We start from the raw sequence: 24,000 nt of genomic DNA, 5'->3' as shown, positions 1-24,000 counted from the left end.
TGCAGAGCCAAATTTAAACCTACTCTTGCCCCCAAATCCATGTTCTTGTTTATTCTGTGCACTTCCTCCCTTCTGTAAGATGCACACACTCCTTCTGTAATAATCACTTCTACCGAGCCACTTGCTAACATATATTTCCTTGCATTAATTTTCTCCAGGGGATTACAAGAAAATAATTTCTTTCTTCAGATGTGTGGACATGTAAGTAGTAGATCCTAGATGAACATTTAGTTGGCAAAACAAATTTTCTAATTGGAAGTCTAAATCATGATTTGGTTGCAGTGAATTCCTGATGTGTTAATTCTGTTCCATAGACAAAAGAAAAGAAAAAAAAAAGCTCTGAGGGACATAAGGAATGTGCTTTGAAGCACAATACAACTTCTACTGAAACAATCACATGATCACTAGAATACCTGTTTATTTTAACATGGGATATTGTAGCACAATGTGAAGATTACTAGACAGAGTTAAGCACTTACAAAGAGAAATTCTACCATCTTAGATAAGCCACTCAAAGTAGCAACAGCACAGGCTCCTTAATTGTAAAGCAGAGACAAAGGCATAAAATCAAACATAGCTGAAAAATGTGCAAGAATTTGATTGGCAGTGATACAATTTTATGCATTACAAGCACTACAGTAAAAAAAAAAGAAGAAGAAGAAATTCTAATTCTTATAATAAACTAAAAGACTGATTTCATTGAGAACATAGGTAAATATGTTTTGGTAACTAATGTGAAAGAAAGAAAATAAAAGGAAGAAAGGAAGGAAGCAAAGAAGGAAAGGAGGAAGGGAAAGAAAGAAAGGAAGGAAAAGCCTGATAATCTTGGGATGGCAGAAGTAGCCAATACAGTCAACAACTTCAGGCATTCATTGGCCTTGCTACTCAAATTTTGACCTGGGAACTTGTTCAAAGGGCATATTCACAGGCCCCACCCCAGACCTACTGCATCTGCATTTTAACAAGTTCCACAGATGATACAGAGGCAGGGTTCTTGGCTATTTGTATTGTTAGAGAAAGAAAGCAAAACCTCACAACGACTTAAGCTTTCTCTTAAAATTGTCAATCCAGGCCTTATGATGTGGCTTTTGGCTAGTGACTGCAGCAATTTCTCTCAATTACAATTCTCTTCACCCACTCCAGTATTCTTGCCTGGAGAATCCCATGGACAGAGGAGCCTGGCAGGCTACAGTCCATGGGGTGGCAAGAGTCAGATATGACTTACTGACTAAACCACCACCACCACAATTCTCTTCTGCCTAGTATATTTGCAGTTCACCACTGAACAGCACAGTGGGGTTAGGGGTCCCACCCTCCACACATAGGAAAGTCAGCATGTGACTTACAGCTGGCCCTCCCTATATGCAGTTTTGTTATATACAGGTTTCCTTTGTGATTTCAACAAACCTCCAATCATGTAGTAATATAGTATTTACTTGTGAAAGAGATCCACATGCAAGTGGACCAACGTAGCTCAAACCTGTGTTCAAGAGTCTGGCGTGGGAGCTACATCGCTTCAGTCATGTCCAACTCTTTGTAACCCCATGGACTGTAGCCTACCAGGCTCCCCTGTCCATGGGATTCTCCAGGCAAGAACACTAGAGTGGGTTGCCGTGCCCTTCTCCAGGGGATCTTCCTGACCCAGGGATCAAACCTACATCTCTTATGTCTTACGCATTGGTAGGCAGGTTCTTTACCTCTAGGACCACCTGGGAAGCCCCTCTTAAAGGGTCAACTGTAATTAAAAGTTAGGTGGTCTGCAACAAATGACCTGGTAGTCAATGAATTTGTTTTGTTTTTGTGAAGGGTTTTATGTTTTGTTTTGGCTTTTTAAGAACCAACATTTCTTATGAGTGGACATCAGTTAAAAAAAAAAAAAAAACTTTTCACTTCCATGACACAAGTATAAGTGTAAGTGAAGTCGCTCAGTCGTGTTCAACTCTTTGCGACCCCATGGACTGTAGCCTACCAGGCTCCTCTGTCCATGGAATTTTCCAGGCAATAGGACTGGAGTGGATTGCCATTTCCTTCTCCAGTGGATCTTCCCGACCCAGGGATCGAACCCGGGTCTCCCACATTGTAGACAGACGCTTTACCATCTGAGCCACCAGGGAAGTTCCACAGCTTACACCCTCCTAAATTCTCAACTGGCTGACCTTGGATCAGCCTGCAAACACCACCATTCACATATATGTACATATATATATATATATATATATATATATATATATTTTATAAAAATGGGCTTCCCAGGTAGCACTAATGGTAAAGAACCCTCCTGAAAATGCAGAAGGCATAAGAGAAGTGGGTTCAATCCCTAAGTCAGGGAGATTCCCTGGAGAAGGGCATGGCAAACCACTTCATTATTCTTGCCTATAGAGTCCCAAGGATACAGGAGCCTGGTGGGCTACAGTTCATAGGGACACAAAGAGTCGGACATGACTGAAGTAACTTAGCACAGACATACTATATAAGAGTATGCATGCTGTGTGCTAAGTCCCTTCAGTGGTGTCTGACTCTGTGTGACCCTATGGACGGTAACCCACCAGGCTCCTCTGTCCATGGTATTCTCCAAGGCAAGAATGCTGGAGTGGATTGCCATACCCTTCTCTTAGGGATCTTCCCAGCCCAGGGATCAAACCCACTTCTCTTATGCCTCCTGCATTGGCAAGTGGGTTCTTTAACACTAGTGCCACCTGGGAAGCCCCACATATAAGAGTATAACACTAAGTTATTAGCACCTCTTCTTAATATCACTTGACTTCTAATTGGTTGACCAGCCAGAAGATCAATTAATGTCCAAAGAACAAAATGGAACCAGAGAAAGCAAACAGGAGGAAGGAAAACAGGATACTTGGCTCAGATAAAAACACTGTTACTGTGAAAACATAGTTAATATCTAATAAGTGTATTAGGATCTCTACTCTTCATGAATTCATTCACTCAGGAAACAAATACTTTCTTTTCTAACAGGCTCACTGGAGTGGGTTCCCATTCCCTGCTCCAAGGGATCTTCCTGACCCAGGGATTGAACCTGAGTCTCCCGCATTGCAGGCAAATTCTGTACCATCTGAACCACCAGGAAAACAATAGACTCACTACCATACACCAATTCTACTATATGGTGCTACACAGAAACATCACAAGGCAACATAAAGAACTCAAGTACAAATTATTTTCAGCCTTTCATTCTTTATAAGGATGTCTGCAGATTTCTGATGATGAGGCAAAGAAGAAGATGAAAAGAAATGCCTTAGAGTCTTGTCTAAAACATTATTAAAATGAATGCTTAATTGTTGGTATGACAACCACTTATATTTCTCCTGTCTGGAGTAAGCATTGAATTTATGGTTGATTCTTGTAAGAAAATCTGAAATGCAGTGCGTGCATGCATGCTGAGTCACTCCAGTCGTATCCAACTCTGTGAGACCCTATGGACTGTAGCCCGCCAGGCTCCTCTGTCCATGGGATTCTCCAGGCAAGAAAACTGGAGTGGGTTGCCATGCCCTCCTCCAGGGGATCTTCCCAACCCAGGGATCAAACCCATGTCTCTTAAGTCTCCTGCATTGGCAGGCGGGTTCTTTACTAGCACCACCTGGGAAGCCCCCTAAAATGCAGTAAATGCTCTTAATTTTTTTTCCTTCTCAGCTCTTACATGAAACTCACACACGTTATTTTTCTCCAAAAAAAGAAATCATTATAACTACTTCCAGTTGAGAAAAAAAAAAAACAAACAGTATAATGATTTCTTCCCATGCTACTCAATAAATGACTTATATATGTCTATAACCAGGCCTCTGCCTTAATTCCCAAGAACCCTGGAACATTCAATGGTTCAAGTCTTTCCAATTTGAAGATAACAAACTTGGGGAAACCTGTGCTATTTATATTTTACCTTTCCCACTACTTAAATTTAATGACACCCCCCCAAATCTACTACTTCCTAATTTTAATCATACAGTCCTCATCATTGAAAGTGAGTTCACTATTAAACGATCACAAGTCTGATGGCTTCATTGGGAAATCACAATGAACTTCTATTACATTGCCTAAAAGTGTTGGAAAAGACATCCACACACACACAATTTGTTTAAAATCTAAAAACTATTTTTTTTCTAAAAGAATCCATCACAAACAGAGCTAGAAAAAATCTTAGAGATCATTAAAGACAATGTTTGTGTGCCCCTCAAATTCACATGTTAAAACCCTAACCCCAATGTGATAGTATCAGGAGGTAGAGTTTTAGGGATGTGATTAGATCAAGACAGTGGAGCTCTCATGAATGGGATTACTGTCCTTATAAGAAGAGATTAAAAAGAGCTTGCTTCCTCTTTCCTTCTCTCACTGCCAGGTGAGGATACAAGGAGAAGACAGACAGCTCCAAACCAGCAAGAGTGACTTGATCTTGGCCTTTCCAGCCTCCAGAACTGTGAGAAATAAATTTCTCCTGTTTAAGCCACCCAATCTATAGTACTCTGTTATAGCAGTCCACATTGACCAAGGCAGCAATTTATCAGCCAAACCTGACTAGTCACTGAATAGAGGTCCAGGCCACTAATTATTCAGCCAATTATTCTCACACACAGACACATGCACACACACAAACACACACAAGAAAATGCTAAGAGACTGGGATTCAGAAAGTTAAAAAAAAATAGAGCACAGAGTCAACAAAAGTCATACAGCAACCCAATATGGCTATTTATGGCTTATTCTCATCGTTACTAGGTCATAACTGAACCTTAATCAAACAGTAAAGTAAAATAAAACCACAATGGCAATAATAAATTGCAATTACCTAACAATATATCTATATGAAAACATCATTTTGATGTCATAAAATATTAAGTGCCTAAAATTTTAATACTATCATTGTATTTTCAGCCTGAACTTTCCATTAGTGCAAAATCGACTGCTAATAATGAATAATAGTAGCTTTACAAGTTTGAGAAATATTTTATTCAATAAAATGTTGGATTTTTTTTAAGCCTAAGAAAAAGTATTCAGACCTGGAATGAATCATGATGTGATCGAGCCTCGGTTGTATTTAAACGTGTAAATTCTGTTCTAAGCTTTTCCACTCCACTTGAGAAAGAGCAACGACAAGATTCCCAAATGCCAACACAGATGGAAGTTGAGAGGAACAGCAATGAAATTTAAAATGCAAACCATAACCCAAAAAAGAAGTATTCTTCCTTTCTCATTTTTAACACTATGCTGACTATCTCCCAAGAGAGGAAAATCCCCATTTTCTCTCATGTTTGTATACAGATATCAGCTCAGTGAATGGGAGAACTTTTATTTCAACTCAGACAAGGCATGATATAAAAGCCATTTTTATATACCCATAAATGCACACATATAATATACATGATGTGTACAAATGTATAATACATATTTATAGCATGGCCAGAGTTCTCATTTTATTTTAACCCTGAATCTCTCTATACATATAATTCCTAGAATGTCTTGAAAGCCTTCATCTTATTATAGATGTTTCAAAATCTATCTCAGTGCAAGCCATTATCAGCTAATGATAAGAGAACAATGGCTTTCCCTTGCATGCCTCTGTTTACCAGACTTTCCCCTTTAAAACCCAAATCCCTCAAGAGAATTTCTTTATTACAGGATTCAGACCCAAAATAGCTTCTTCTCGGCTTAAAATGCTATCATATCTCAAGCCGAAATCAAGCCTAATTCTTGATCATTTGGGAAGGCAATCCAGGAAATTTGTTTCATTCACTTTTAAGATACTGCCTTAAAAAAAGAATGTGCTGCCTATTAAGTGAAACTGAATGTCTTTTATTTATCAGTATAACAGTCTCTTATTCTAGCATGAATACTGTTGGAGAAAATTTTGTGGATGACTTTAAAACTTCAAGTGGAAAGTTAGAATTCTATTTATTAAGAGAAGTCTGGCTTACAATCTAGAAAACTAAAACAGATCTGAAATAAAATTAAAAACCAGGTATGTTGCCTCTTTAGTAATAAAAATGAAATAATAATTATGTGAGCCACAGTAACATTGACAAATAGAAGGCACAGTTATCTCAGCATTTGCTATGCACTAAACACACACCAAAAAAGACATTCCCAGCAAATCTATATAGAATGTTACCAGTGAAGGTGAATGAAGCCAGCAAGGATAGAAATTATTAGTGGCCTGGCTGGAAAAGCATGTTGGGCCTGAGGCAAAAGAAGTTTTTTAAATAGCAGAGTGTTCTGAAATAGAAAGCATGTTAAACAGAATTGCCCGAGGACTGTTAGGAAATGAAAAATTACACTAACTGCATTGGGAACAGCAGCCTGATAAAAGCACAATGCACAATTACAATTTTCTTCACAAGTAGTATTAGACACGAGAAAGGTTAAGCTGTATGTGGGAAAGGTTATGCCCACCACAGGCCACTACATGATAGAAGAATTACTTTCAAACGTTTCTAGGGACCCTCCAACAACTATGGCAATAAATATTTCTATATTTCTAATATTACAGAACAAGCTGGACTAGACCCCCAGTCAATATCTATTTGCAAAGCACCCCTGGCATGCAAACCTCTACTCTAAGCTCCATGGAAAACACTAAAAGGCAATAATGCGTTCCCTCAACATATTCGTCTCTTCTTAAATTCAAAACACACAGCCAGCATCCCAGGGATGCTCAGTGAGTCAGCAAGTTCTGAGCAGCTACACCGTGGAAAACAGAAGTCTGAAGCTAGAAGGAAAACAGTATTCCACAGAAAGAATCTGACCGCTCATGAGGGCAGATACTTTCATAAACAGGAATGTTTTTAGCTACTATTACAAGGATCACTATTAAGTATGCAAAGTGAGTAGGTACAAAATGAGTTAAAAGTATGAAGGCTGAAGAAACTATCATCTAGAGGAAATGAAAGCAAGCTGTGAAGAAAAGTGCATAAAACCCAAAACATGTACGTGTTCATGCACACAAACACCACAATGTTGTCATTACTTTGAAAAGTGATCAAGGAGCAATCCTTCCAACCCTCTTCTCTTCTAAGCAGAGACCAACTCAGGAATAATGCAAGTCATAATGAGTCACTACACATAAGCAGGATTCTCAGGACAAGGAAATTAGGAACAGCTGTTACTTGGGCTGAGTCAAAGTGAGGCTGCATATCCCCAAAGGTCTAGGACTATTAGAGCACAGAGGAGCCACCTGATCTCAGTTACTTCATCAAGAAGTACCAGATTTACCTTGGCTGACCCAGGTTTTTGTTCTGTCTTGTGTGTGTGTGTGTGTGTGTGTGTGTTGTCTGTCATGGGACAGAAGTAATGCATATAACATGTGAAAATATGATACAAATAAGCAATCACATAAATGAAAAGGGCAAGGTGGACAAGCCATGCCAAATAATCTGGGGGAAATATGGCTAAATACCCTCAGGGTTTAGTATTGGCATATCTCCATGTTAACATTTAAGCCACCATCCATTTATCTTTTTTCAAGTATTAAAAAAAAAAAGTTACCAGTCAATAATTTCTGACTCCGAGTCTCAGGCTAAATCAAAATCTCTCCGGGTCTACTTGTTTCTGCTACCATGAACACAGGGCTGATCGCATCTTTCTCCCTTCTTAATCTTCCCCTTCAGTGTCTTTATGGGTCATACCAACTCTTACCATAAAAAGCTCCTCTTTGAAATAAACAACCTAAGGCTGCATTCTATAATATGGCAGCCACTAGCCATATGTGGTTACTGAGCACTTGAAATATGGTTAGTCCCAATTGAGATGTGCTGTAAATGCAAAAAACACATCACATTCCAAAGACTTCATATGAAAAACAAATGTGAAATATTTCATCAGTAATTTGTTAATGCTGACACAGTATATTTTGAATACACTGGGTTAAATAGTATATATTATAAAAAATGATTTTATCTGTTTCTTTTTACCATTTTAATGTGGCTAATAAAAAATTTTAAATTAAATGTATGGTTCATATTATATTTCTATTGGATAGAGCTGATCTAGATGAGATACTTATGGTGGGGTCAGGCAGAGTCATTCAGTGTTCATCTGCATTTGTGCAACCTTCCTGACTGGGTGATACTCATCAAAATGTCCCTCTGACTTATTCAGAAATAGGTGTCCTTAACTTACTTAGGAACTGCCTTATTGCCTCCAAAAATAGTCCACCATCCCTTCCAAAAGGGGCTTATCTGGTACAAAGAAACATACCATTATGTTATCAAATATGATTTATAAACTATTTTAGAGGCTTCAGTTCTTACACAATGTAGCAATTCTTACACAAGCACATTCTGCAACTGAACCATTTTTACAAATAAACTTCCACTTAAAAGCAACAAAAATGGGTAAAGTCAAATTATAATTCATTATGCAGTCATCCTTCAGTATCCACACAGAACTGGTTCCAGGACCAATTCCCCCTACTCTCTACAGATACCTAAATCCACAGATGCTCAAGTCCTTTATATAAAATGGTGTAGCATGTAGTATTTGCATTCAACCTATACACATCCTCCTACACACTTTAAGCCATTTCTAGATTACTTATAATACCTGCTGCTGCTAAGTCGCTTCAGTAGTGTCCGACTCTGTGCGACCCCATAGACGGCAGCCCACCAGGCTCCCCCATTCCTGGGATTCCCCAGGCAAGAACACTGGAGTGGGCTGCCATTTCCTTCTCCAATGCATGAAAGTGAAAAGTGAAAGTAAAGTCATTCAGTCGAGTCTGACTCTTAGCAACCCCATGGACTGCAGCCTACCAGGTTCCTCCATCCATGGGATTTTCCAAGCAAGAGTACTGGAGTGGGGTGCCATTGCCTTCTCCACTTATAATACCTAATACAACGTAAGTATGTAAATAGTTGTAAACACAATGTAAATGCTATGTAAATGGTTGCCAGCACAAAGCAAATTCCAAGTTTTTCTTTTTGGAACTTTCTGGAATTTTTTTATTCCCAAATATTTTGAATCATGGTTGGTTGAATCCTCAGATGTGGAACCTGCAGACTCTGAGGACCAACTGTGTTTTAATTTAACATCTTAACTATCATATCCTTTGACTCTTTCCAAAAAATGAGTCCCTTAGACTTTGTCCACATTGAAGACTAAGTCCTCTCTTTATAAAGAAATAATTTCAAGTGCTTAAGGTAATTCAAGTGAATTTCTTTGTTCTATGTACTCCCCTTCCTTAACAGAACAGGACATGGTTTTATTTGTCTTACAATGCATTTTATGCACAAATATCTTCTATAATCATGTTTACTTATAATCTCTTCAATTAGAGCTCCCATCAAGTATGATGATGTGTGTGCTCAGTCATGTCCAACTCTGCAACCCCATGGACTGTAGCCCACTAGGCCCCTCTGTCCACGGGGATTCTCCAAGCAAGAACACTGGAGTGGGTTGTCATTTCCTCCTCCAGGGGATCTTCCCTACCCAGGGATCTAAACTGTGTCTTCTGCCACAACCCCTGTACTGCACATAGATAACTTTACATCTGAGCCACCAGAGAAGCCCCTCATCAAGTAGGAAGTGTATCTTTTATTTGTTCCACTATCATATAGAAAAATGTCTGGGACAAAGACGATAGCAAAAATTGGTTTGTTAAATAGAAAATTAAGCCAACAGCCTGTAACTCATATATCCACGTATACCCTGGAACAATATATGTGGAGAATAATTTTCTTTATGTGATCACTATATCTATCTTATCTTAAAGACCCCTATTCAGCGAAACTCATGATAAAAATGTAAGAAAAGTAACTTTGATACTAAAATAAAACCACTTTTACTGAAAATAAGTTAGAAAATCATTGTGACCATTGAAATAAAAATCTGATTAACAATACTATCATGCATGCGTACATGCTAAAGTCACTTCAGTCTTGTTCAACTTTGTGCGACCCTATGGACTGCAGCCCTCCAGGCTCCTATATCCATGGGATTCTCCAGGCAAGAATACTGGAGTGGGTTGCCATGCCCTCCTCCAGGGGATCCTCCTGACCCAGGGATGGAACGCACGTCTCTTAAGTCTCCCGCATTGGTAGGTGGGTTCTTTACCACTAGAGCCACCTGGGAATCCCAAAACTAGTATATATGGATTGTTATTTTCAAAAACCTAGAATATTTGCTTAAAACTAATTTGGCCCATGACAAAACTCAGTTTTGAACTAAAGAACTAAACACACCTTGCATTGCTCCTCAAAATACCATCTGATTAACAGTAGCATCAGCACCATCTGTTCAGTTTAGTCACTCAGTCGTGTCTGATTCTTTGTGACCCCATGAACTGCAGCACTCCAGGCTTCCCTGTCCATCACCAACTCCTGGAACTTGCTCAAACTCATATCCATCAAGTCAGTGATGCCATTCAACCATCTCATCCTCTGTCATCCCCTTCTCCTTCTGCCTTCAATCTTTCCCAGCAAACAGGGTGTTTTCTAATGAGTCAGTTTTCTGCATCAGGTGGCCAAAGTATTGGAGCTTCAGTATCACTCTTTCCAATTAATATTCAAGACTGATTTCCTTTAGGACTGACTGACTTGATCTCCTTGCAGTCCAAGGGACTCAAGAGTCTTCTCCAACACCACAGTTCAAAACCATCAATTGGAAGCTTCTTAAAAATGCAGAATCTCAGGCTCAACGCACATAAAATGATGTTTACATATATTGTAATAAAAATTATTATCATGACAATGATGATGTCTATTTATTATCAACAGAGTTTTCAGAAATCTCTTTCAGATGTTTAGTGCCTCAGACCCATCATAGCTAGTAATCGTTGTAGAATGTACAAATTCTCAGAAGTTCCACTAAACTTTTTTGTTTAAAGTGGATAAATTTTTAGCTATCTTATTCATAAATTTTGCAAAATAATTTACTAACAAACAAGATGTTATGTTTCATCTCATAACATCTAACCAGTTTGCTTGGAAATTGACATGCTCAGATTTATGATTATTAATAGCACAATGAATCCTGATAAATATCAAAATAAATATTAAGACTGAAATAAAACCAAAGGCTAATCTCAGTCAGATTAAAAAGCAACTAATCTTGGGAAATATTAATATTAGCATTACCTTTGTTAAAATTTAACAAATTCATTTCTACAAATGAGAGTATAACATAAAATTTTGGAAATTGACCTGTCATTGAAGTCAAGTAAACAGACACATTGAATGAATAAAATATTATTTTTCAAAGTAATATTTTTAATAATACAGAACTGAAAAATATACAATACTGACAAATGAGTAGGTTCTAAGTAGAAGACATGAAATAAGAAAAACTTTGGAAATTAAAATTAAAATTACAAATCCTATCTGTATAGAGTAATATCTATATGTATTTGGAATATAAATCAATAGGATAATGCTATAACATGATAAAAAATATGCAAATTAAGAACTGTAAAAATTCTCAAGTAACTACTTGAGGATAAATTATTATTATCTTTCACAAATTATTTTTCTTCTGCTTCCTAAAGTTTGATGGGCTGCCATATGATAATAACCAAAAGTTAAAACAAGATATTAGAAATAAGAAAACTGACAGGTTAATTAGTTCCCACTGCTTTTAATAATCTAGAATATACATAAAAATTGTCATCATTTATATATTTCAGTGAGACCTAACTAAAAGCTAATTTTTTTGATCAGGTGGCTCCCCAGTATGTCTGTCAGAGTTTAAAGGTGAAAGTGATTCCTTAAAAAGGAATTTTTTTAAAAATCCCTTCAAACCTTAAGCAAAAATTAAACTCAAAATGGATCAAATGTAAAATGTAAAACAATAAAACTTCTAAGAGAAAACATCAGAGGAAATCTTCAGATCCTAGAGTTAGACAAAGAAATCTTACAGGTGACAACAAAAACACAACCCACACAACAAAACAAACTCAATAAACAGATTTCATCAAAATTTTAAACTTTTATCTGTGCAAGACACTGTTAAGAAGATGAAAAGGCAAAGTTACAGGCTAGGATAAAATATCTGCAAAACAAATATCTGACAGTGGAATTGTATCTAGAATATGTAAAGAAGTTTCAAAATTCAAAGATTAAAAAAAAAAAAGACCAATCCAGTTAGCAAATGGACTAAAGATGGAAAGAGACATTTCACCAAAGAGGATACACAAATGGCAAATAACACTTTAAAAGACTTTCAACATAAATCAGCTATTATAAAAATGCAAATTAAAACTACACTGGCCTATCACTACAAACCTAATATAAGAGCTAACATTTTTTAAAGTGCATTACCAAATGCTGGGAAGGATGCAATGAACTAGTTCCCCATACAGTTCTGGTGGGAATACAAAATGATACAGATACCATGATAAATAGTTTTGCAATTTCATACAAACGTAAACCTACATTTCTATTGTTGTTCAGCTGCTAGGTTATATCCGACTCTACGTGACTCCACAGACTCTAGAAGAACCGTCAGGCTCCTCTATCCATGGAATTCTCCAGGCAAGAATACTGGAGTAGGTTGCCATTTCCTTCTCCATTTACCATAGGACCCAACAATTACACTCCTACATAGTTCTCCCAAAGAAATAACATCCAAATATAATATATATATATCTTAGCTTTACTGCAATATTTTTAATAGCCAAAAACTGGAAATAATCCTAATGTCCTTCAACAGGTGAATGGATTAACTGTGGTAAACCCATTCAATCAAATACTATTCAGTGACAAAAAGGAACAAACTACTGATATATGCAATTTGAATGGATCTCAAAGGCACACTCTGAGTGAAAAAAAAGTCAACTTCAAAGATCATATATTCTATGATTTAATTAATATAACATTCAAAAAAATGGAAAATACTAGAGAGATATAAAACAGATTAGTAATTGCCAGAGTTTAGGGATGGAGGGAATGGGAGTAGTTTAACTATAATGAATGTAGAGTTCCTTTGTGGTGATGGAATGGTTCTGTATCTTCATTGTAATGCCAGTTGTATGAATGTATACGTGTAATAAAACTGCACAGAAGTATATGTAAAGACTGTTGAAAACTAAATAAGGTCTGCAGATTGTATCAATGTCAATTTCCTGGTTTTGAAACTGCAATACAGTTAAGCAACATATTACCACTGGGGCAAGCTTGGCTATTAGGACAGGAACCTTCTCTGCACTATTTTTGCAACTTCCTGTGGTCTGTAATTATTTTGACATAATTTTTAAATCCAGTCTAACACAATTCACACTGTATTTTTTACTGTCCTCTAAAGTTACCTTAAACCTACCATAACCAACTTCAGTTTTGATAGCATTCTTATTTCTCTGTATTTCCTGCTTATGTGCTGTATTTCTGAGTAGAGGTTTCCTTAATACTACATGGATAGCACATAGTTTTCAATAAGGGCATTTTAGGGAAGTGAAGCAAAAAGGGACTCATTCACTTCACCCACTCCTATCACTAGCAAGCACAATTTACACAACTAAAAGAGCACTGACAACCAAAATGGTCAAGAAGATGAAAGACTCATACATGTAAACAAAAGCACTAATAAGGAAACAAAAATATCAGGGGTTATTAATGCTGAAAAGTAAGAACTAGAGGAGGAAAAAAGCTTGGAAATGACAAACATGAATTTGGTTGTGAATCTCTAGAATCCTGGAAAAATCACCAATCCTCTTGAGAAAAGACTGTAAAACAATGAAAAAGCAATGGTAACTCACACATTAGTTACTCCTGACCTCCAAAGAGCAGTATAAAATGATCATGGGTAACAGACTTATAACCTCTTAGGAAAAAAAAAAAAAACTAATATGACCCCACATATATTAGTGATCTATTCTGATATCAAAGAGGAATCATTATGCTGTCTTCATTGTCTAAGACAAAAAAGGAGAATCCCATTCTTCCACAAATTGCTCATTATTGTCAGAGAAGAAACACTGAACACGCCTATGATGATAAAACCTATATGTATATGTTAAGTCTGTTGAGGTATGTTCTGAAGAACAAAGCATACGCATCTTAAGCTTTTAGAAGAATAGTGTGAAAGCCTATAAACTTGTATGTAGTTAGGTAACAAAAGACAATTCATAGTTTGAAGACTGAGCATTAACTAACTTATCATCTTTAATTTAGTTCTTTTCTTCCTTCTAGCTCCACAAATACAATATTCTTCAAATAACTTAAAAATAAAGCAGATCATTTTTGAGCGAGCCCAAGAGAAATTGGAAAAATTATTAGTAATTGATAAACTCATTTCCTCTCAAAACATCCTCATATTTTTAAGAGTAAAATACCTATGAAATTTAAAAGAGAAGACAGCAGTGCTCCCCAAATCACTGGGCCAGGTCACACAGGTGAAACAAATAGGTTCATCTCGGACTAAAGCAAGCACAAAGGTCTGTACATGTTCCAGGAGAATAATTCGGAAAAATACATATAGGGTAGAGCAAAGTGAAAGCCAAGCCCCAGAGGCTGGTGATTCTGAGGGATTTGGCTACAGACTTCTCTTCAAAGTGGAAATGCCTGGATTCTGCTCAGAAAGATTTGTACTCAGATATGATATTGGGGAACTATAGCACAATCTCACTGGGACATTTCATCTTTAGCCAGATATGGTCTCCTCACTGGAGCAAAGGAAAGAGCTGAGGGAAGTTGTGATAGATGAGGTCAAAGGCATTTCTCAGGAGAATATGTGTGCAATGGAAAGCCCATTGATTACGCAGGCTCACTTTCAGCTAAGGATGGCCAAGACATGGGACAGCTCTAGTCAATAATTTGCAAACTCAAAGAATGAGATGGAGTTTACAGGTAAACTAACACATGCTTGGCTAAAATGGACATAGTGAGTTGGCTTGTATTCCTGCTAGGAAGATAGATATGGTCTCAAGATATGCCCAGCCATGTTCTAAGAGTAAAAATGAAAACCATTTGCTAAAGATAGCAGAGGCCAAAGATAAATGATGAATCAATGCTCAGGACCAAATCACTTACCTTCACTTTCTTTGTGAGAAATACAAACTTCTATGTCCATAAGTCACAGTTTGTGGGATTTTCTGTTCTTTGAGGGCATGTTTGATTTCTGTTACATATACCTAAATATGTAACTGATTTGATCATGTTCAATAATACTTGTATTATGCAGTTATTCATAAGTAAATACTATCTGTGACTAGTTGCTTATCATTTATGAAAATAAAAATAAATTACATTGATCATATTGAGTAGCATATGATTTTAGTAGTAAAAAAAAATATTTCTCACTTGCTAAATATTTAGAAAACTTCAAGTTACATATATAAGAAATATATATGCAGACTTGGTTTCTGATTATCGCATTCTGGATTATCACCTAGAGGATATACCCAGAAACCATCTAATGACAATTTATTCCTCAAGGGATCTACTAAAGCACACATGAATATTTCATTCCTTTGTTTTATGTATCTTATCACAAATTCAAACATACTGAAAATAACTGAAATCATCAGATAAAAAAAGAGAGGATAAAATAGACAAGGTAAGACATGAGATTTAAATTTTTTATTAATAGATCATAAGTTCAGACTCCCACTAGATAATTCTCTCATTTGCAAAATTTTAAGCTGCTATTATATATTTTTCCTACTTATTTTCAAAGTTGTTTCTGCTATTAGTAAACTCGGTATGACCATTCCTCCAAGTGTCCAGAGTTCAGGAGGAAGAAATTCCCTGCAGCTGATTGATGCCCAAGAATATGAACACTGAGCAGTCACATGAACGAAGACAAAAAACAGAAAAGGAAGATCAAGAGAAGAGTGACTTTAGGTTTCCACAGTCGAGCATTTACCTCTCTCAATAAAAGGAGCTTTGTGCTCTTTACATCCCAGCATTCATCTTGCCTTCAGCTTGTAGTAAACTGGCAATTGGTTTATGACTTTGTCTCCATGTTAGGGATCAAAGTTTAAACATATTCTTTTCTTCTCCATTAGATGATGATTAAAACTACCATCTCCTCACCTCATTCATACAACTGCACTGTTGGTAAAGAGAAGGCTTAAGGTAAAGATACTGTTAAGCAGCAAAGAGCTGTAGGGAATTTCTGGTCAGGAATTTCAGGATACAGGATTAAAGCTTATCTTTACATATATTCCTCGTCCTCAAGACACCCCTATGAGGTGAGAGCAATTCATATTTTTCTGAGAGAGAAACTAAGGTTCACAGAGGTTGGTTGACTAATTTGCCCTTGAGTGTGAAGCTATTTAGCATTCATGACAGGTAAAATTCAAACTTCATTTTGCTCTTGCACTTTGCAACATGGACACTCTACCATATGTTCATTTTTTTCCATATTACATGTGAAGAAACTAAATTTAGGATCTAAGTTATTATGATCTTTTAAACAATAGAAATCACTACATTAGGATAGTCACTATAACTTAATGCCAAGTGCACAATAAATTAGTGAATGTAAATTGTATAACATATGTCTAAAGTGAATTTTTGCTTTTTTTCGATGTACTGGGCTCCTGTTACCCTAAACACAAAACAGAATAGGGCTGATTTTGGATTTTAAGATCAAAAAAATCTGGACTCAAAACAGTAGTGAGCCTCTACTGATAAGTGGACATCAATACAAAAAGAGAATCCACTCTTCAGTGAAATAATAAAGTCACTTTAGAATGAAAGGCACCTGATAGCAGCAGTTCTCTCCAATGAAAACACTCATGTTTTCCTTTAATATCTCTATACGCATAATTCAAGTTGAGCACATGCTTTCAAATACAAGCAGCATGACATACTTATCAATCTAAAACAATAGCACATTTCACAGGGTCTGTGTTATTATCTCGATGATTAACTGGGGTCAGCCTGGTGGGAGCCAAACTGAATCCTCTGAGAAGTTATCACTGAGTCGTTTCTCAAAAGACGGTGCAGCAGTCATTCTCAAGAGATGGTGCAGCAGGCTTTAGTTTAGAACCTACACTACCCTAGTTTAGAACCTACACTAGACCAAATGCTCCATGGAGTCATTTTAAGGCACTTTGAAAATGAGAAGAGGTCAGAGCCTCTTGCCCATCACTATAAAGAATTCAGGAGTGACTCAAGAGTTAGTACAGATCTTAGCTGCAAAGAACAGAAGAGCAGGCCAGGTACAACTGGTAATTTTTGGATTCTTTTTTGCCTTCTAGAATATGGACATATTCTAGAGTTATAGACTTTTTTCGAAGTCTACAACTTGGCTAGACACTGAGAAAAGTGCACCATTCAGCTACAATATAAAATTCCTGCACCGTGAGAATTTTTGGTGTGGCTGCTGATATACAAACTCTAATCTACATTCTAATTCTGATTAGACACCAGTGTAAAAGCTATTTTCATTTTAACAAAATAGGGATGTTCACTGTAATTGTGATACTTAACAGAGTTGGGCTCACAAAAACCTCTCTTCCCATTCTTGAGCATGCAATTTGACCTGAGGCTCTCTTCAAACTGAATATTTCTTCAGTGATTAAACCCATAGTCTCTGTGGATATGGAAATATCTAATTAATAACAAATTTCTTTATTTCTCCAGTTATTTTTAGCTTTTTACTTGAACATACATTCCTTTACCCTAGACACACAACTCCTGGTAACTCCTGGTAACTCCCTTCTTCTCTGTCCATCCATCCTAGCTAACCTTTTTAGCTTAAAGTGAGCTGACCTGAGACTTACTGGTGTAGAAAAGAGAAAAGCAGATGCAGAAGACATTAACCCGTTCATTCAACTACTATACTGTTTCCTATAGACCATTTTTACAGTCTGAGAATGTAACAGCGAGCAAAGAATATGGACAATGTACCCACCCATAGGAGCAATGTAGGGGGAGACACAACAGAGCAAAAACACAACTGGATTACAGCGGATGATCATCCTTACAATGCAGGTTTCCAAGGTGGTGGGTAAGAGGTGGGAAAAAGGTTTGAGGCTGAGAAGAGGTCAGGAAAGGCGTGTAATTCATCTCTAGCCTGTGTCATCAAGCATGTACAGGCACTAACAAGACAGAAGCAAAGCATGCAGCAAGCAGAAGAAATAAACTACTAGAGCCACAGCCAGACCCACAGCTAGACCAAAACATGGTCTGGTGTCCAGGACAGAACAAAGTTCCAGAAAACTTCAAATTGATATTCTTTAAACATTTGGTAACGATCTATTCAAGTTATTCTAGTGATATTTTGGTGCCCCTTATAGAATAGTCTGCAGACATCCCAGCTTCCTCTTTACATTGAGCCCCATTCTGATTAGATGGTACCCAGTGAGAAGGAGGGTACACAGATGCTAAAAAAGTCAACAGGGACCAGATAATAGTCTTCTAGGTCATGAGAAAGAGACCACACTATACTTTAAGAGCCATGGAACTGTTGAGAAGATTTCAAAAGAGAGAACAACTGTGAGCTGTTTTTATAAACCAGGTTAGAGATACTAGCAACTTGAGTATGAGCATAGCAGTAGGAATACAGTGCCACATATACTTGAAAGTAGCTAGGAACTACTGTTGATTAGACTTGGAGACAAAAAGGAAAAGGGGAGAGGACTAATTAATACCACACATGGAGATAAGGTATAAAAGGATGATCAGGCTTGGGATGAAAAACCCTAAGTTCAGTTTTATACATTTTGAGTATTACACTTACAGTACATCAAAATGCAGACACTGATAGTAAGACCAGAAGACTAAGACCAGGGGAGATTTAGGGTGAAAACAGATGTGGGCAGCCTCTGTACACAGATGGAATTCTTGGGATGGATGAGAATGCCTAGGGAAAGTATGCATATAAAATAGAAATACATAAAGGAACCAAACGAAGAGCCCCGAGAATCTCTTATATTAATAATCTGAAAGAGGCTAAGGAGAAACCACTAGAGATAATGGAAAAAAAGCAAAAGCTACAGTATCATGGCGTCAAGGATCTAATAAGTGGTCCAAAATGTCCAATACTAGAGATAAAGAAATATGCGCTAAATTACCAAGAAGTCATTTTTTATGAACTTGTTGAAAGAGTTTTAGTAAAGAAAGATTAATTCCAGCTACAGCGAGTCATGAGAACAACTCATCACTGGGCCAGATCTCAGGTTCTTCATGTGTAAAACAGGAAAAACAAAAAAGCACCCACTCTTCCTACCTTGTAGTTCTGTTACAAGGATTCAATACTATAATATATATAAAAGTTACTATATAAACTTTAAACAGAGGGTATATACAAGTATTACTGCAACTAGGTTGTTCATCCTGCTGTTCACAATTAGGTCTTCTGTTCCACCCACACGGTTGAGAAGTCACATTTGACTTACACTGGCCAATATATGAATCAGCTGAAGTAGCTGATTGCTAGGCAAAACCTGTAAGAAAACAGTGCATAGTTGAACATTTTCTCTGTTCCTTGCCACTGACACTTTAGAAACATGTTTCAAAATGAAGGCTTCATCAGCCTAGATCCTTGAATGACTGCCATGAGAAGAGCCCGACTCCTGCTGGCATGTAACACAGGGACAAGCAATTAGTGCTTGTTTTCAAGCACTAAGATGTTTGAATTATGATACAGCAACTAATTGCCATATAAATAACAGGGAAAAAAAAAAAGCAGAAGGCCAAAAAGAAAATCCTATCTTAGGAGGTAATCAATGAGACATCATACGGCCTATCACACAAAATAATGTCTAATTTTTATTTTATGGCAAAAAGTAATTCACTAATCATCACACTTGATTCAAAATTCTTATAGTTACAGAAAAGGTAAGAAAGAACAAATGTACATTGAGAAATTTCTAATGAAGACACAGTCGTTGGAGAAGAATAAGACAGTCCATCAGTGAGAAACTGCCTCCACCGTCATTGTTATACTGGTGTTATTTGCACTCTAAATTTTCTCCACTGCTTAGTAAGCAAACTTTGCACCTATGTTTGGTTGTATATTTGTGTTAGGCCAAAGATACACTGCCTGAGTGGATGATTAGAAATGAACAGAAAATAGGAATAGTAACCAGAACCAAACTCTATGAAGGAGAAATTCTTTTATTCTTCAAATGCTAAAACTTAAAGTTACTCCTGCCAAACACTAAATTACTATTTGATATGCCTAAATGGAACATGTGTGCTGGAAAATGGCAATTACTCAGAACCAAGGCCAGAAGTAGTATTCAGGTCAGAGTGAGGCACAAGGACCCATTGGACAAGCTTTTTCATCAAGAACACTGGAATGCCCCCACGTCTTTATTCTGGCCTTTGTCCCTCTCATCAGTTCTGACAAACCATGAAAGCACATCAAAACTGCTTCAATCTCAATGGAGTTGAAGTGAAAGAACATTAAAGAAACACTTACCAAGGGATGTTTATCTACCTGTGACTTTTTTTTTAAACTGAGAGGAAAAGAAACATAGACAAAACATTTCCATACCTCTTCTTTTAGAAATGTCTTATGTGTCATTTTACAAAGCATCCAAGAAAATTAGTGTCATTATTAATAAGAACATCAAAAAAAATCTGACCATCATCTTTTGCTCTAAAATTTTTTGACTATTTCTAAATCATATCTAATCTTAAACAATGATAATTACATACTCAATTTTTCTGAAAGCACTACTGCAAAAACTGAAGGCAATTCACAAGGTTGTTCCCCAAATGGCTTATATAAAGGCCCAACATCTGATTAACTGAGCAACAACTCAAGGTGACTCCTTTGAGGAGACCTCACGGCATTTGGTGGCGCTAGTGTTAAAGAGCCCGCCTGCCAGTGAAGGAGACATATGACACATGGGTTCCATCACTGGGTCAGGAATATCCCCTGGAGGAGGGCATGGCAACCCACCCCAGTATTGTTACCTGGAGAGTTCCATGGACAGAGAAGTGTAGCAGGCTACAGTCCATAGGGTCGCACAGAGTCAGACACTATTGAAGAGATTTAGCAGGCACCCGTGCATTAGGCTATACAAGCTCTGGAATAAAGTGTTGAATTCAACTGTGTCCCTTACTTTTTGTTTCTAAGAAAGTGAAACTGCTCTGTCCTGTCTGACTCTTTGTGATCTCACGGACTGTAGACTGCCAGGCTCCTTCATCAGTGGGCTTTTCCAGGCAAGAGTACTGGAGTTGGTTGCCATTTACTGCTCCAGGCGATCTTCCCAACCCAGGGATGGATCCTGGGTCTCCCACATTGCAGGCAGACTCCTTACCGTCTCAGCCTAAGGGACCCTTAATAAAGAGGTGCTGAATAAGTAACAATGCCAGGTCATCAACCTAAGACCTTCTTTTCCAAACACCAATCAATTGTGTTTCATTATCCCCAATGCTGCTTCTTGCTAGCAACTACTATTAAGTATTCTACTTGAAACTATGACTAGGTATACTCTGCTGCCAAGGTAGTTTTGAAGTGCCTCTGCTAAAAGGGCAGAAACCATTAAATCACAATGTGCTTATCTCACAAATATAACTACTATAACAACTATTTTAGTCTTAAAAATTATACCTTTTAAGTTGAGCTGACTACTGGAATTATTATCTTACCAACTTTAAAATAAGAGGAGATAAGCTAAAAGTATACTAAATCGGCATCTAGAAGTTTGGCTTTACTTGACGTTCTCCATCTTCAGGATGACAATGCCAAACACGGATTAAGAGGGTTAAAAAGCGGGGGGGGGGGGGGGGGGGGAGGGGAGGGGAGGGGAGCAAGATGACCAAGATACATTTAATCATCTCTGAGAGGAGAAATATTAACAACGGGGCGGGGTGGGGGGAGTGGGGAAGCTGCCTGAAAGAATCCTATTGGATGTAAAGTCACAATATTGGCTATTAAATAAACGAGTAAGTTTTTAAAGCGCAGTTACACAGGCCGGGTGTTGTGCACACGCTAATTCACAGGACCACCCTGATGCATGGAAGAATCATTAAACCTGCAGTGCCACGGCCTCCCTCTGCATCAGCACCTGAGGAAACGCGCAGGCTGGCAGCCAAAGCACACACCCAGTAGCACAAAATCGCCCATTCGAAGGGAGGAGACAGGGATGAGTAAAGTTTATTCAGCACTTCTGCTTCTAGGCGGGCGGTAAGAGTTGTCAACCCACAACTCCGGAAGCTGCTGAACCCAATTACTGAACTCAACCCTTAGTCCACGCTCAGAAGCTGCAACCCACCAAGGTGTGGGGCGGGGCCGGCGGGGGTGGAGCCGACGAGGGGCGGGGCCCGCATGCCCAGGAGCAAAGGGGCGACGGGAGCCCAGAAGACCTGCTTCCTGGTTCAGAGGCGTGGCGGGTGGGGGGGTTCATGGGGGGGATGGGGGGAGAGCTCCAAGGTCGGGGGCGGTACCTGCGCTGGAAGTCCGGAGCGTAGGGCTTCAGGTACGGGTCTGTCTCTAGAAGGCGGGCTAGTTCGGGCACGTCCGCCAGAGCGGCGGCTAGCGCCTCCTCAGAGCATTCGGCCCCAGCCGCCTCAGCCGGGAGACCTGCCGGAGCCGCCATCTTCCGCCACAGCCCGAGTAGCCGAGGCCCGAGAGGGTCGAGTGGAGCCGGAGCGGCCGCGGGAGCTTTAGCCCGGAAGAAAGCGGCGAGAGCGGAGCCAGAGGACGCCCGGGCGAGCCGAGGCGAACTGTGGAGGCCCAGGGCTCTTTATAGCCGCATGGGACGGCCCCCTGTCCCCCTTCTCCCCCCGCCGGCGGGGAGGAGCGGGGCCGGAGTGATCCCCAGACGCACGTCCCGCGAAGGGAGGAGGCGCCCAGACAGGCCCCTCCGCCTACTCACGCGGCTCCCACCTGGAGGCCGTGGAGACCTGCTCTTTCCTCCCTCAGCGGCTCCGCCGGGGGTCCTGGCAGATCTTGACCCACCCTGACCTTATTCTTAGCTCCGCAGCAACTTAGCTCCCCCCCCCGCCCCCGCTCCCCCACCCCTCAGCTTTTCTTTTTTAAACAACTCTCACTGGCAGCATACCTTCCAGATGGATGTATGGGTTTTTGGAAGGAACTTTTACTCTTGAGAGTTTTTTATTGTTAGCTGAGTGTTTCAGACAGTTCAAGAATTCACTGTGAGGGGAACAGTGAAGTATCTGTTCTCTCCCAGAACAGTCAAGGGATAGAGCAGTACCGTTGAAAAAAAATCTTCGTATCGCCTCTTCAGCAGTACTCTCCTCGGTTTTCTCTGTCTCGAGTTTAACCAAAAGGCAACATCCTGAAATCATCCCTGCTAAGTCACTTCAGTCGTGTCCGACTCTGTGTGACCCCATAGACGGCAGCCACCAGGCTCCCTCATCCCCGGGATTCTCCAGGCAAGAACACTAGAGTGGGTTGCCATTTCCTTCTCCAGTGCATGAAAGTGAAAAGGGAAAGTGAAGTCGCTCGGTGGTGTCCGACTCTTAGCGACCCCCTGGACTGCAGCATACCAGGCTCCTCCATCCATGGGATTTTCCAGGCAAAGTGCTGGAGTAGGGTGCCATTGCCTTCTCCGGAAATCATTCCAGGGATACGCTAATGTTCTGGTGTTATTCTCAGGGTTACCAGCGATTGAGGATTGAAATTATGAAAGAACTTTTACCATGCCCAATACCTCAGGAAAGAAAGAAAGACCCTTTGTCTTTTTAATTACTGTAAACAAGCTTCAATAATTCAACTATTCTTAAGGAGACAAACAGTACAGGGAAGAGCATTAAATTGGGATTCAACTGGGCCACTTATTAAGGAAGTGATAAAGCAAGCAATCTCTTCCTCTTTGCTTAAGAATGGGGGCTAGTAGGTGATCTCCCCAACTTGGAACATACTTATGTTCTTTCATTCCCGTTAACTGGCTTTTAACTCCAAGATCTTTTTTTAAGACTACAGATTGTTCCCTAAAACAAGTGGACCCACCAACCCAGGAGTCTCCAAGCTAGTCTGTATCTAGAAACTTGGAGAGGCTTGGTGAGTATCTGTCCCAGTTAACACCGCGATGTGTGGCGAATCCAAGAGGCTATGGAGAAGGACATGTTGATCGACCATGGACCTTCGATTTTAAAGCCTTCAAAACATTTTTTTGTGAAAGGATTAATGATGACTTGA

General features: G+C 38.9%; 1 protein-coding gene across 1 annotated transcript in view; it reads right to left on the bottom strand.

The window, feature by feature from the left end:
• Window positions 1-22,554, bottom strand: part of GBE1 (1,4-alpha-glucan branching enzyme 1) — a 318,366-nt gene extending 295,812 nt beyond the window's left edge. The window contains exon 1 of the mRNA XM_086321961.1: window positions 22,284-22,554. Within this exon, the coding sequence (XP_086178087.1) occupies window positions 22,284-22,435 (152 nt within the window). The 5' untranslated portion in view covers window positions 22,436-22,554. The remainder of the gene's footprint in view (window positions 1-22,283) is intronic.
• Between the last annotated feature and the right edge of the window lie 1,446 nt (window positions 22,555-24,000).

Source organism: Bos grunniens, chromosome 1 (genome assembly GCF_055505025.1).
Source record: "Bos grunniens cultivar Pamir isolate PY7600 chromosome 1, Bosgru_T2T1.0, whole genome shotgun sequence".
NCBI classification, from domain to species: Eukaryota; Metazoa; Chordata; class Mammalia; order Artiodactyla; family Bovidae; genus Bos; species Bos grunniens.
Note: the sequence above shows the minus strand (reverse complement) of the source record. Positions and strands in the feature narration are given on the sequence as shown.